This window comes from Eurypyga helias, unplaced genomic scaffold, assembly GCF_000690775.1.
Source record: "Eurypyga helias isolate BGI_N326 unplaced genomic scaffold, ASM69077v1 scaffold629, whole genome shotgun sequence".
NCBI lineage: Eukaryota > Metazoa > Chordata > Aves > Eurypygiformes > Eurypygidae > Eurypyga > Eurypyga helias.
Window position 1 is genome coordinate 6,808 of NW_010273682.1, and position 15,367 is coordinate 22,174.

The 15,367-nt window shown below is 36.7% G+C and overlaps 1 protein-coding gene across 1 annotated transcript in view; it reads right to left on the reverse strand.

The window, feature by feature from the left end:
- Positions 1 to 968: 968 nt before the first annotated feature.
- LOC104515526 (serine/threonine-protein phosphatase 4 regulatory subunit 4-like) overlaps positions 969 to 15,367 on the reverse strand; it is a gene marked incomplete at its 3' end in the record, with an annotated part of 25,142 nt that continues 10,743 nt past the window's right edge. The window contains exon 3 of the mRNA XM_010159536.1: positions 969 to 1,071. Coding sequence (XP_010157838.1) covers positions 969 to 1,071 — 103 coding nt within the window. The remainder of the gene's footprint in view (positions 1,072 to 15,367) is intronic.

Here is a 15,367-nt window from a genome sequence, read left to right on the forward strand (position 1 = left end):
TAAACTTTTTCATTTCTTCTAGGCAAGGGATGATAGCTGGGGCAGAATGGAAATACAGAGATATTTACCATCCTTAAAATCATAGAAACACAGAATGGTTTGGGTTGGAAGGGACCTTAAAGATCATCCAGTTCCAACCCCCCTGCCAGGAGCAAGGACATCAGCCCAGGTTGCTCAAAGCCTCATCCAACTTGGCCTTGAACATTTCCAGGGATGGGGCATCTACCACCTCACTGGGCAACCTGTTCCAGTGCCTCACCACCCTCATCATAAAAAATTTCTTCCCTACAACTAGTCTGAATCTACCCTCCCTAAGTTTAAAATCATTGCCCCCTTGTCCTATCACAACAGGCTCTGCTAAAACGTCTGTCCCCATCTTTCTTGTAAGCCTCCTTCAAGTGTTGAATGGCTGCAGTAAGGTCTCCCTGAAGCCTTCTGCTCTCCAGGTTAAACAACCCAACTAACCTTGATACAAACATTTCTATATATAGATTACTGTGTAATGTTACACCGACAGCATACATCTACCATAGCTAGCAGTGACTTACTAAAAATGCAGAGGGCAGCGCATGCAACTTCGGACAGATAAAAGCAAAGTATACTTTTCTGGACAGCAGCATGAAAATCAATGTTTGGATTGAAGGAGAATAAGAATACCAAAATGAACCATTATGACTGGCTGATCCTCAAAAACAGTTCTCAAAAAGCTGTCAAAACACTGGTAGATCTTTAAAATATGTAAATAGTATTAATTCTCATTTCTTTTCCTGTTGTAAAATTTTTTGAAAAGTATAATACCTGCAATACACTGTAAATTCAGTGAATTAATAGGAAAGATCTACTGGACATACCTTTCCCAGGAACTGAGTTTGCAATATAAGTGGGATTTTTTTTTTTTTTTTTACCTTTATTAAAATATTTACACTGGCAGAAAAAGATACAATCAAACCACATTACACACAACTTACTCTGATTTTTGGTAAAACCCGACGAAGTGTTTCTGCAGGATTCTGTCGCATCAGAACTGGAAGATTTGCCACCACACTTGTTCCTTGGATATCCTGGCCAGAACTTACAAAAAATATATACATACAATACATTACTCTCTACAGTGGTTACAAGCTCACAGCTTTCATTTAAAAAACAAACAACAAACCCAAACTACCATGGTTATTAATGAAATAAGTCAAGGGAGGCATTACTTTTATATATAATATGTAGAAGAAAACAGTATTAACACAATATCAACCATAAAAGCCCTTATGTATAATTTCTAATATGGAATTTTTTAATTTTTAGTGTAGTTTTGGAAAAAAATACATAATGTTTAAGAAGATCTTTTCAAACTGGATGATCATGGCAGTGTTTTGGGGAAGCTTTTATATTATAACAACACAAGTGATAAAGCATAGCAAGGGGACGAATAGAAGATACAAATGAAAACTATACTCAACATACAACATTTTATCAGAAATCTATCATTTTTTTCCTTTTTGTTGAGAAAAATTCAGATATATAAGCAGATACACAATGACAAACATGACTAAAGAAGGATGCAAAAACTTGGTTAGATTACAGATCTTGTACATTCCCCCTCATCCTGTCTCTCCCAATGCTATCCCGTAATTGAAAAAAGGAACCAAAAAAGCAGGATGGGAGGGAACGGGTAAGCAGTAATGAGGAAAAGGCATGAAATGAAAACAAAAACTACCCAAGTGAATAAAATTCTAGAACGGAATCAGAAAGAGAAAAGGTCTGGATGCCAAAATAAATATAAAACTAAACATCAACACATCCTTTTTCCTGTTTAAATGCATAAAATCCATTTTTCTAAACAAATTCAGATTTGTTCCAACAGCTAAGCAGCTCATTTTTAAGTAAGCACGCAAAGCTCAACCCTACACATGCAAGCACTTTTTTCTTAGTGTGACATTACAATTAAATGTACAATATGATTATACACATAATTTTAAAAGGAATTTGTAGTAAAACTACTTTTAAGTATTTCCATATACCACTCCTTATCCTGGCATAATTCCAAGTGAAACATATGAGCTCAGGAAGGGGACTGGGTACATAAATTGGTCACAGGACAGTAGATTTGCACAACCATTCCAGTTTTGTTCTGCCTCTGAAGTATATTAGGGAATTCACAGTTAAGATGCAAAACCCTCCTGCAAGATTTACAGCTGGAAAGGTCTTCACACATTCCATTAATGCTCCACATCATCCTCAACATTCATGTCTTTCAGAAGATCAAATGAATTTTTAGGTACAGTCAAGCAGGCCAATTTAGATCTATTTCATTAAATGCATACATATGTGCTTTTTAAAATGAGGTTATGCTTGTATAATACGCAAAAAGCAAAAGAGAAAGCTTTGGTTAAAAATTATCAGAGACTAAAATACCCCAACAGAAATATTGTAACATCCTACTGTAAAGATATTTTTTCTTTGCATTCTATAATTTCCCAGTGAAAATATTTAAATAGCAATTAGGTATCATCAACATTAACTTAATCGTGTTTAGTAAACTTCAATTTTAGTGTATTTTTGAAAGAAAGTATTCTTCAGTATCCTCACAAAGATAATTTTCTATGTTAGAAAGCAGTACATTCTGGAAGATTAAGTACAGGCTGGAAGGCAGGAATTGCGGAATTGCAATCTTATTGCAAGGCGGAGAGTCACACACCCACCCAGTCCACTTCTCTGTTAGGTTTCCATTCTGCAGAGGGGTGTAATTATCTAACTCACCAACTACAAACCATCACTCTGTATAAGGGTCTCAACATGGGCAAACCTCTGGCCCAACAAAACCTTCCCATTCCAGAAAGAGTAAATTTTGCTATGGCAGATGTGTCTTTTTTTGTACAGAATAACACAAAGTGGCTGCAATTTGAAAGCATGTGTCTAAAGCATGTATGATGGTTAGATTGTGTGTCTCTGCCTCTAAGATATTTTCCCTTTAAAATCTATGGAGAGAAATAGGACTCAATAAAGAGCAATTTATCTTGCCCTAAGTAGATGCGATGGACAGTGAGAGTGTCTGTTTATCGCCTGTCAAGGCAGACACAGAGACTAGCTCCCCTGCACGTACTTGTGTTGTAATTAAATGGTGGCTCCTGCCCACAGAAACACATTACAAGCCTTAGTCCTACAGACATTCATGTCTGTGCGTAACTCCACCACTGCAAGTGGTCCCATTGATTTCTCACTTAGTAATACATTAGTATCTTTAGAAATGCTTTTGTGATTATAGCACCTAATATAGTTACTAATATAACTAATCTAGGACAAAATAAAACATTCCTACTTCCCTGAGTTACGGAGCAATCAAGAGGGATCCATCACAAACTTAATCGTGGCAATAACTGTTCTAAATGGGTGCTACACACCAGGAAAGAGTATTTTTGACTTTTTTCTTTTTTATGGACCATATACACCTTCTAAGTAACAAGTGAGCAGAAAGCTGTGAGCATTGCACTGAGGTTATCACACATTGCTGCCAGCAGGGCTCCAACATCCTGACCCACTGCGCAAAATTTGGGTATGGGGTATTGGTAATGGGTATAAATTGAAATCAGGGAGGTTTAGATTAGATATCAGGAAGAAATTCTTCACAGAGAGGGTGGTGAGGCACTGGAACAGGTTGCCCAGAGATGTTGTGGATGCCCCATCCCTGGAAGTGTTCAAGGCCAGGCTGGATGTGGCTTTGAGCAACCTGGTCTAGTGCAAGGTGTCCCTGCCCATGGCAGGGGGGTTGGAACTAGATGATCTTTAAGGTCCCTTCCAACCCAAACCATTCTGTGATTCTATGATAAAATTTGGGAATCATTTCAGAACAGACACTTCACCCTTCATTGTGACTCTACATTTACAGTAATAAAGAGTGAACAGAAACCACAGCCAGTGTGGAGGTCAACGCAGATTTAAAAAAACAACACACCACTGAAATTCACAAAGTCAGAGCGTAATAACAAAAATATTTATAAACAAAATTTAACAAACTGAAAACAGGGCAAATTTAAGAAACGTAATTTTAAGGTCAAGAAGAAAAGGCTTGAGAGAACATAAAAACAATTATAATTTCCTGTATTTTTAAAATGTTTTATATTTTTTTCTTGGTAACTATGTCACTTTAGGAATACAGGAAATTACTAATCCAATCCAGAGATGTTAATCCAGAAATTACTAATACTAATCCAGAGATGTTGTGGATGTCCCATCCCTGGAAGTGTTCAAGGCCAGGCTGGATGAGGCTTTGAGCAACCTGGTCTAGTGGAAGGTGTCCCTGCCCATGGCAGGGGGGTTGGAACTAGATGGGCTTTAAAGGTCCCTTCCAATGCAAACCATTCTGCGATTCTATGATTCAATACTGTATTTAAAAAAAAATAAAAATCCGTGTATTCCAACTGCGAAAAATGTGTCAGTATTTCTGTAGTTTTTAAATCCTCTCTTAAGACTGTTACTGATGTAAAATTAAGTTGATGTGATTTTCTTAAAAAGTATTGCAAACCAACTTTTTGGCTAGTTACCATATACACCACTCTGTATTTTTCACTGTTGTCTGTAAACACAAGAATGTTGACAAGTTTTGACAGGGAAAACTACACCAAAGCCCTTTTTAATGCTATTCAAAACCAGCAAGAATGGATGAGAGTAAAGATTTTCAGACTAACTTTAATATTGGCATCCCTGCAGTATTATTTGTTAAACATGTGTAAGCTCTCTCACAGTATGTATCTCCAAGTAAAATCTAAACTCAGTAAAGGACAGTAATCTCTCAACTACTGAAAATGGACTTAAGTAAGTGATAAATATCTGATCTATTTACAGTTTGCAATATTTCTTCATTATTCAAAACCATTTTATTATCTAATATAAAGTCACGAGTATTAAAGCCTTTGATATTTATGGCAGATTTCTCTGAGTATCACATACTAATTCCAACAAAGTTTTAAAACAGAACAGAGAAATCTAGAGATCCCAGAGTAGATGAGGCCACAACTTCTTACTATACAATTTGCAAGGAAAAATGCATATCTTTGTATTATCCAGCAATAATGCAAAAGGTCAAGGTAACTGCAGATGCTATTTAACTGAAAATTTTATTCATGTTATACCAAAAGGGAAGAAAAAATGCAACCAAAATGCAACCCTTGTCCATCAGAAATTTAAAGAAAAGGGGAGTGTTTCCCTTTAAAGCAGAAATGCTTAGTGTCTGGCTTGCTGCCAATTAAGAATGTGAAGCAGGAGGCATTTCAACGCCTACACAGGCTGTAATTTTCCAACTGCATAAGATTTTTATTCTATTTCTACCAAAGAAACCGCACCATAGATTTCCTTTAAATTTTAAAGGCTTCAGGATTATAGTGAATTACTGCTAAAAGCTCAGATTTCAACATTTTGGTACTAATAAACATACTAAAATAAAGGCTAAATCTTTTCTTCAGAGTCACAGTAAGCTTGGTGTAACGAAGGTGCTATTCCTTGCTTAACAGGGCTAACTATAGAAGAACTCAACAGAGCCCTATACTTAGAAGCAATTTAGCTCAACCTCTTTTTGTGCTAGCAAAATCCACATAGATAATATCATTTCAATATAAAGCTTCAGGACTCATCTCCGGAGTTCATCCTACAGGAGATCCCAGTGACTTTACAATGCTGGGAATCCTCAACCAGGGGGGAAAGCTCTCATGCCTGAACACTTCTGCCCCTGCCAACACCAGCTGCTTGCTGCCAGTCGGCCGTACCAGAGCTGGGCTAGCTACAGAGCTCATTGAAAAGCTGGTACTTCTCAAGCCTCTCCCCCTAGCCCCTCCATTTGTTTTCACCTGTGTTTTTCTACCTTTATAAAATGAAGTCTACATTACATTTGCAACTGCCTTGAGACTTGAGTAAATCCTCCTCAAAACCATTTACAAACATATGAAGGACAAAAAGGTGACTGGGAGTAGTCAGCCTGGATTTGTGAAGGGGAGATCATGTCTGACCAACCAACTTAACAGCCTTACACGAGATGAGTGGCTTGGATAGTGGGAGCTATTTATCTCATTCTAGCAAGGCTTTTGACATCATCTCCGATAATACCCTCATAGATACATGGATGAAGTACAGGCTGGACAAATGGAAGTGATGTGGACTGGCTGAACTGTTGAGCTTAGAGAGTTGTGAACAGTGGCAGGGTAGCCAGCCACCAGTGGTTTACCTCAGGGGTGTACACTGGGGGCAATACTCCAACGTCTTCATTAATGACCTGGATGGTAAAACAGAGTGCACCCTCACCTCAAAACCAGGAGGGGTTGTGCTGCCTCAGCAAATGGGAGAAACAAACCTAAAGGGATCTTACGAAGTCCAACAGCAGTAAATACAAGTCCTGCAACTGTGGATGAGTAACACCGTGCACCAGAGCAGGCTGGGGGCCAGCCAACTGGGAATTAGCTTGCGGGAAAGGACCTGGAGGTTCCAAGGGACACAAACCTGACCAAGAACCAGGAATGCATCCTTGTGTCAAAGGCAGCTGACAGCATCCTGGCCTGCACTAGGAAGAGCATCACCAGCAGTTTAAGGGAGGTGATTATTCTTCCCTATTCAGCAGAAGAAACTCAGACAGACGGGAATGAGTCCATCACAGGGCAACTGAAATGATTAAGGGATTACCGCATCTATTATTTGAGCAGAAGCTTAGACAACATGGGGTTTTAGTGTCAAGAAGATAAGGCTTGGGGGCCTTATTTAATCTGATGTGAGGCAGTAAAAAGATGGAGGCAGATTCTCCTCAGTGCTGCCCACTGACCGATGAGAGGCGATGGGCACAAACTGAATACACAAGAAATTCCATTTAAACCTTAAAAGACGTTCTTCAGTGTCAGAGTTCTCAAACATTGGAATTAAGTGCCCAGACAGCTGGCGGAGTCTCCATTCTTAGGATTCAAAATCCCAAGTTCAGGACAAGACTCTGAATGTATTGTTCTAATTGATGCTGCTTTGATCAGGGAGGTGGACTAGAGGTCCCTTCCCACCATGACTCTCATATTCAGGGTAGGTGTTCCCAGGTTTGCAAACTTCCAACAAGCTCAGGGAAGACCATAAGATTTCTTATATTAAGAAAAATTTAACTACTTAAAGTAGATGCTTAAAAATACAATTTAAGTTCAATTTTAAAAACATTTTTAAAAACAGATTTGGCAAAATAAAAACAAAAAACTTCTAAAAGTCCCTGAGTACTCAATTAGGAAAATTTGTATCTGGAAAGGGAATGAAGGACCACAGCTCCTTCTACAGCATGAAGAAAGAAGATTAGTCACTGAATGTTCCCCAAGAGAGTATTAGCACAAAGGAGTTTGAAAAGTTTACATCGCTTTGTCTCCTTCGTTTGCATTAGCCTGCAAAACACCATGACAGGACCAGAATACAGCACTGTAGACCGAGATACAACATTTACCCAAGCTCTCACTATAGCACTGTGTTTATGAACTGACTTTTCTTTAACGCTGGGGCTAACTGTAGCAATTCAGGAAAAATGAATTGCTAAATAGCCCTTGATTAATCAACCACTGAAGTCTGTGCTTTCTGTAACTTAGTTTTACACACCTAGAAGTTCAGATGGATGGCTGCAGAGGATTATGGTGTTAACACCCCTTAAGTGGAATGTTGCACTGAAAATACTGTCAAAATTCTCTGTGTTGGTCTAAATCTGTATTTACTGAAAACAGAAGGAAAAATTTAGCAATTTCAGTGAGTGAGGGATTAGAATAACATGATAAAAAATGAGTGACATGTTCAGTAACTAATTAGGTATTGGGAAAAAGAAGCTCACAAAGAACACTGTTCAGCATTGAAAAAGGGTGCCCAGAAGTTGGGTGATCCTTGGAGACCTTCAAAACTCACCTAGACAATGTTTGAGCAACCTGATCTAACACCAAATGACATTAGACTTGGAAGTTGGCCCTGCTTTCCGCACTAGACCAAATGACCTACAGAAGTCCTCAACGACCTAAACTATTCTGTGACTGTGATGCGTAAATCCTAATTTCCTATTTGTATAAAAGGTCAGTATCTGACAGGATTTAGCCTATTCAGAATGATTCAATTCTTCTTCCAGTATTTCTGTTCTCCTGTACAACATACTGGTTACCAAGGCAAACTAGAAATGCAGATAAATATTTCTGTCAATAACATAAAAGTGCTTGGCCCATAAGACTTCCTTAGAGAATCTCCTTTACTTTCAGGGTGAAGATTTTTTACATAGCAACCTGTCCTATGCAGATGGGTAGACACAGACTTAAAATTCATTAAACTGCTTTCTATGTACCACTCTAGCTAAGCGAAAACTAACATTTTAACAAGTTTTATTTTTTAATTTTGTCTTTAATTGTGGAATTTCAGGCTTTTGGTAACAAAAAGGGGAAAAAATTCTAGAAAGCAGAAAAATGACTTGAAATCACAAATATTAATGAGGGGTTTTAAGACTAGTTTTCATTTTATTCATTATCAAAGGTAAATACTCCTCTGATAAAATATAATCTGGTATGTCCTGTAAATGTACAATCCTTTCTTAACACCGGTGTAAAGCAGTAAGTTTCCTTTTATTTCACAATGTTATGTATGCTTACATTTTAATTATACTTCTGTAAACATAAATTATATAACAGGAATGTCTGAACATCTATTTGACATAGATTACAATAACTGTATTATAAACAGACCTAGTTCCATGGAAGGATCTGTTGTTTCATTAAAATAATTTCCTTTAAGAGCCTCAGTCAAACAAAGACTGAGAAGCATGAGCTGTACAAATAGTAACAGTCTTCAAACCACCTATTACAAGAGAGGAGATTTTACATGCCATTCATTAGACCTGTACAAAATTGTTTGTACACGATCCTCTATGTTGTTGCAAATGACAAAAGTATCTGGAATCAAAATGATGTTTTATCTGATAATTTGCCCTAGGATTTGAAATTGCAAAGATAGAGAAGACATTTGAGACGTACTTTTTAAATGAGACATCTAATATATCAAACTGCTTATATTTCTGGCACTGTAAAATAACTGCTATAAAAAGAGGCTTCCTTCTCAAAAAATCTAGTACAAGAATTTAAAAAACATTACTCATTTAGACACACACACATACATATTACAGATCTGTGTATCATATTAACTATTTTATAAATTTTAACTAATCTAATGTATTAAAATACAATACTAGGGCTCCTGAGATGTATGCTGCACTTTCTTCACTTCAAAATCTTTTGAAGACCACAGTTAGCTAGGCACCATATGTAATTACCTCAAAACTAATTTAAATTGTCCTAGAAGCCAAAGGCCTTTTTCTCTATCTATGCTGTACCATTTATGTATGCAAGCCTTCATGTATATCAAATTTATGCTAACATGCAAGATTCTAGAATAGGGATATAAACCACACTGTAACTAAGTCCAAGACTACGATGGGGCCAAAGAAGCATTAAGCAGTTTTGTCCGTTAACCTTTCCCTCTCTCCATTACCTCTAACCAGAGCAAATAAAGAGAAGAAACATTAACTTTCAGGCTTCTATAATAAGAAAGAATAAAATTATTCTGGAAATGTTAATACCTATTTTCAAGAAGTCAGAAATCCTGATAATATCACAGTATGAACATTTCCTTCCAACTGACATTGTAACACTTTTCTATTGAAATCTCATTTTCAAAACCAATTTCTCATTCTGATCTTCTACTTCAGATATATGTGCCGTGGTCATTTTACAGCACGTATGAATAAAAGCTGCATGATCCATATATTAAACAATTCTGATCATGCACACCACTACACATGAAACTTCTAGTGTAATTAATGTAAGAATGGAAAAAACACATTTAGCTGCACAGCAGTTTTCTATACATAGTAACCTTGTTTACCAGGATCAGTTTGGTCAACTAAAGTTTCTTATTTGTTTGCCTAATAAACAACTGTCAAAGAGAGAAAGGATTTCTAATTCATACAAATAGAATTCAACTCCTTTCTGTTCCTGAGCCAAAACAAACATATTATGATATAACAACATCATTCTTCCTAGTATCAGTTTCTGTGAGTTTAGACAATAATTACTATGAGGAAACATTAAGCTTTTCTCCCTTAAATTTTAAGAAAAGTTTCAAGACTATAAAAAGTGCCTCAAAAAACCCACATTTTTCCTCTCAAATATTACCCCAATATCAACATTTCTTCTTCCTTAGATGACTTAGAACACACACTGTACTTTGTATGGTCCCTTGGTAGAATTCATCTTGGTGTTTTTTATTCTGAGTCTAAATTTGAAAAGTAAAACCTTCTTTTCACTCCAAAATCAAGATAATGCAATTTCCAATTCCTCGGTGATGTAACAAAAACAAACTAGTAGCTGGTATTTTTCCCTCTGCACAGTCCTCATTCACTGACTCAGAATTTATAATTTTCACTTTCAACAAGAATTGTCATTTCACAGCATGCACTATATGGTGATGTAAGAAGTCTTCCAAAAAAGTACAAGGCCTGTAATTTTTCTACACAGAGAGTGAGGGGAAAAAAAGAATTCACAGATGCTAACCAACTTCTAGAAGAGTAAATTACTGCTGCTGACCTAAATTTATCTTGTAGTCTAATTTATATACAGGACCTCCTTTCATTCTCCAGTCTTATTTTTTAGTATCAGAGTATTTCATCCACAGAGTTAGCTATTTGTGACATGAAAAATTACTTAACAAGCACTGAAATCTACTTAGTCTTCTTCAACTCATGAGTCTTAGAAGTGTGGGGAATTACAAACAATAGATCCAAAAGCTCCCACCTTATTACTGTTGTAGTTTAACCCCAGCTGGCAACTAAGCACCACGTAGCCACTCACTCACTGACCCCTGGTGGGATGGGGGAGAGAATCAGAAGAATTAAAGTGAGAAAACTCATGGGCTGAGATAAGACAGTTTAATAGGTAAAGCAAAAGCTGCACATGCAACCAAAGCAAAGCAAAGAATTTATTCACCACTTCTCATTGGCAGGCAGGTGTTCAGCCATCTCCAGAAAAGCAGGGCTCCATCATATGTAATGGTCCCTTGGGAATACAAACACCATCATTCTGCACTTTTCCCCTTCCTCCTTCTTCTCCCAGCTTTATATGCTAGGCATGACATCACATGGTATGGAATATCCCTTTGGTCAGTTGGGATCAACTGTCCCGGCTGTGTCCCCTCCCAACTTCTTGTGCACCCCCAGCCTCCTCACTGGTGGGGTGGTGTGAGTAGCAGAAAAGGCCCTGACTCTGTGCAATCACTGCTGAGTGGTAACAAAAACACCCCTGTGTTATCAGCACTATTCTCAGTACAGATCCAAACCATAGCCCCATACAAGCCACTATGAAGAATATTAACTCTGTCCCAGCCAAACCCAGCATAATTACTTATTTGTGTGCTTTCTATCATCCTTTCTGACCATAACATTCCAGCTCGTATCAATTCCACTTCTTTGTTTTTTTCCAAAGCAACCCTAATCTAATAGTTGTAGAAGCTGATGAGAATTTTTTGAGATGTATTTAAAGGCTCTTGATTAAGAGAGCTGTATCTGTACATTTCAAACTCTCCTCTAGAAAATGGACTCGCAGAGCTAGAAAAAGTCTATTTTTTCAAGATTTATTGGCTACTCTAACAGAAGATATGACTTGCCTTCACCTCAACCCTTGCTATGAGTCTCTTCAATAATTTAAAACCGAACCATGCTATACTAATTCCATTAGGAATTCCTCTGCATACCATTAGGAAAACCACAAAGATTAGGAAAACAACTGTTACTGGTCTATATGTCTGTAACTACATTGTTCATAAAAAAAGTCTTTTCTGTATAAGCCAGAGTTTGCTTTATATTGAAGACCATAATAAAAGCTTGAAGTAAAACTAACCTACTAAGACTTAAAGTACAAGTAGGACTTTTAAGCCATCTTCCAAAAAATCAAAGTTTTTAGAATAGTCTTATAAGATCCAGAACAACAATATCTAAGTTGCTGCATCAAGCACTATAACACAGTTAAATTTTACATAATGCATACTTTGTACACAAGTAGACCATCATCTTCAAAAATCACACAGACTGGATCAAAAGAAGATGCAAATGTAAAAGCCCAGTAAAGAGACTGTAAAGAAGAGAATGAACGCAAGTACAGTGTATGACTACAGTGAATGAATGAAAAGACAGAAGCAAAAAAAAAAACAATCACAGGTAAAGCTATTAGTCACAGCATTTTCCCTCACATGCAAGACAACATATCTATATACCTTATAGTGTATATAGATATATCTATATATATGGATATTGTAAGTAGATATATGTATAATAAGCTGAGCTTGTTTCAATCTCAAAAATATAGGAGAAAAATTGTGAGCACTGGCAAACATATCTGAAGTTTTAGAATTTTTTTTTTTACAGCTTTAGCTGTAGAAGCAGTTCTTTCCTTCCAAAGAAGAAAATCTGACAGTGACCTCAGAATGACTTCAGCTAACAGTATGTTTCTACCAAGAATTGCTGTCATACTCAAGGGGCCTGGTGACTCAAAAGAAAAAAAAAATAGAAAACAAACACAAAACTCTGAAGTTACTCCTCATATAAGCTAGCTTTTAGACACCTCGGAAGTAGATAGCCTTGCTTGTTTGCTTTCTGTTCATTATTCAAAAATTTTCAAGTACTATTGGATATCTACTTCAGACTGATGCAGTTACACACATCAGCTGTCAAACTCTGGTGTTGCTTTCTCATCCATCAGAAGCAACCATAGATCAAAGGCAGCTTTCGGAAGTAAACACGCAAATAACTGAAAATTACTTCAATTCCAAGCTGTTGCTGATTCATGTTCTGTCAAACAAAGTAGTGCTTTACTTGATTCATGTTCACTTTGGGAAGTAGGATGAAATTCAGCTACTTAATTAAAACGAAGAAAGAGTCATACATTTCTGAGAGACATGAGGTTTGTTGCATTGACGGCATACAGCTTGGAGTGAACAGATAATCAAACCAGACAAAGCAATTGACATAATAAACAAATTGAAGTGATGACACAAGTTTTACAAATTTCCAGCTCTCTGCAGAATAATTTCAAACAGTAGACAAAAATTAGTATTATATATAAAGGTAATTCATCCGTATTTACATTCCTGTTAAAATCATTATGAGCACATCATCAGAATCCTCCTGCCTACCCAACCAGGTTTAGGTAACTATAATCCCAATAACGTTCCCTACCTTCAAAATCACTACAATGATCTTAAATAGCCTTTTGTTAGACTATTTTTTCCTCACATACTCATGTTCTAACTTATTTCTAATGGTACAATTATCCCCAAAAGAGTTTGACATCTGCAATGGAAAGAATAAATAAAGCATTCACCAGTAATTCCACCCACATTTACTAAAATTAGTTCAGAATCATCTCTGGAAGAAAAGAATATCTCTTTCCTTTGAATGCATGTCAAATACATTCAACTGCATAGATCCTTCAGAGCATACCAGCGTTAAGCACCAGAATGTCTGGCTTATCTGTTTACTATGTTAGTATCAATATCCTTCTATGGAAGCAGAAGTAACATGGACAAATAAAAATTTCAGTAAAAGGTAACCATTGATACAACACCATTAGCACACACACATACACACACATCCCCTTCCCCCCGCCTTTGGTTGGTTTGTGAATGAACAGAATTAACTGATCACTAAAAGGTGTGGGACAGTAAATTCTTAGTCTAAACTCATTGTGGAATATTGCCAAAATATATTCTTTTCATTAATAATACTTTTATTAAATACGTGATATGGCATACGTGCAAATAGATATCTGCAGGTAGAATTTACCTTAAAATCAGCACACAGTCCTTAGAATATTAATGTCATTTCAGTGCATCCAGAATTCCAAAGTTCTGCACAGGTATCACAGGGCCAACATAGTTTTCACAGGTGTCACACAAACCATCTCAACTGGTATTCAGTGTGTAGTCTCCTGAAGATAATAGCCTCAAGGAAAACCCTCAGCCATAGGGATGATGACAAGGAAAAGGAAAATAAGATGTATGCACTTTCAAGGGAAGGAATAACATCTGGGGAAAAATACAATCAGTTCTCTGTATGTTTGACTCAAAAAGCTGAGCAACAGAATTAAAAAAAAAAGTACCTAGTACTTGCATCCTTCACCAGAAAGCACATAAAGTGAGTCATGAACACCTCAAATGACCTAACAAGTACTAAAATCTACTTAGAATCTTTCTCAACTCGTGGGTCTTATAGGTGTGGGGCATTATACACAATAGATCCAAAAGTTGCCACTTTCCACTTGTTCTTTAAAAAAAAAAAGAAAAGGTAATCTACATTTAATCTGGAAGTAAGATGAGGCACTGGAAAAGTAAGTACTTAAAGCCTTTAGTATTGGCAATAAATAAGATACAAAGGTCTGGATATTAATTTTATTGATCTATCTACTCTTTAACACATACTTGAAAACTAAGCGGGGTGGTTTAAGTGTTCAAAGCACAAGCGTATTTATCTGCCCTCAAGAGATGATTTTTCCATACCAGTATGCACCTAATCACTTATTACAAACTCTTGGTTCAAGTACTTTCTTCATGTGTAATACAACAGGCGTGCAAGGTTCAAAAGAAGTTACAAGTAACCCTTAAAATACACCTACAGTTAGCCTTGTATGGTGATAACAATATGAGGAAATAGACATAACTCTTGGGTTAAAACCTGTAGTAAAGAAGCAGGTTAATTTTAAGCAGTCATCATTCTTTTCTCCATTGATTTAGTGGCTAGCACTCGATGCAGTTGTAAAGAGTAAAAATAAAAATAAGCCTTGCCCTGAGGACTATACCCTAAATAACTTCTAGCTCCCAAAATGGCAGAGAAATAGGAATCTTAATCCTGAGCTTTTAAATGAAATTACATAAAGGAGATTAACTGTTTATAACCAAAGAATTTTGGTGCAAGCAGCAATGAGGCAGTGACTCATGTTTTGCTATTTAATATGGACATAAATCCTCCTCCTCAAAAAGCTCAGTTACAATTTCAACAGCGAAAATGGCATATTTTCTGTTTCTCCCTTTAAAGCCAGCATTTTTACCTCCAGGCCTGCACAACAATGTAAGTAATATTACCATGTAAATATGTATATTAAAGCAGATGCACATCACATTTCTTTTACATATGTTTATTCTGTCAAAGAAAATACAATCAATTCTTATTTACAACAAAAACATAATTAGCATTTTTAAAGCATTTCCTTACTGCCCCTAGTCTAGCTTTCTCAGTATGCTGGTAACAGAAGTTACCAAGCAATTTCACTGGGGATGGGGGGGGGGAAGGGAAAAAGGAGGA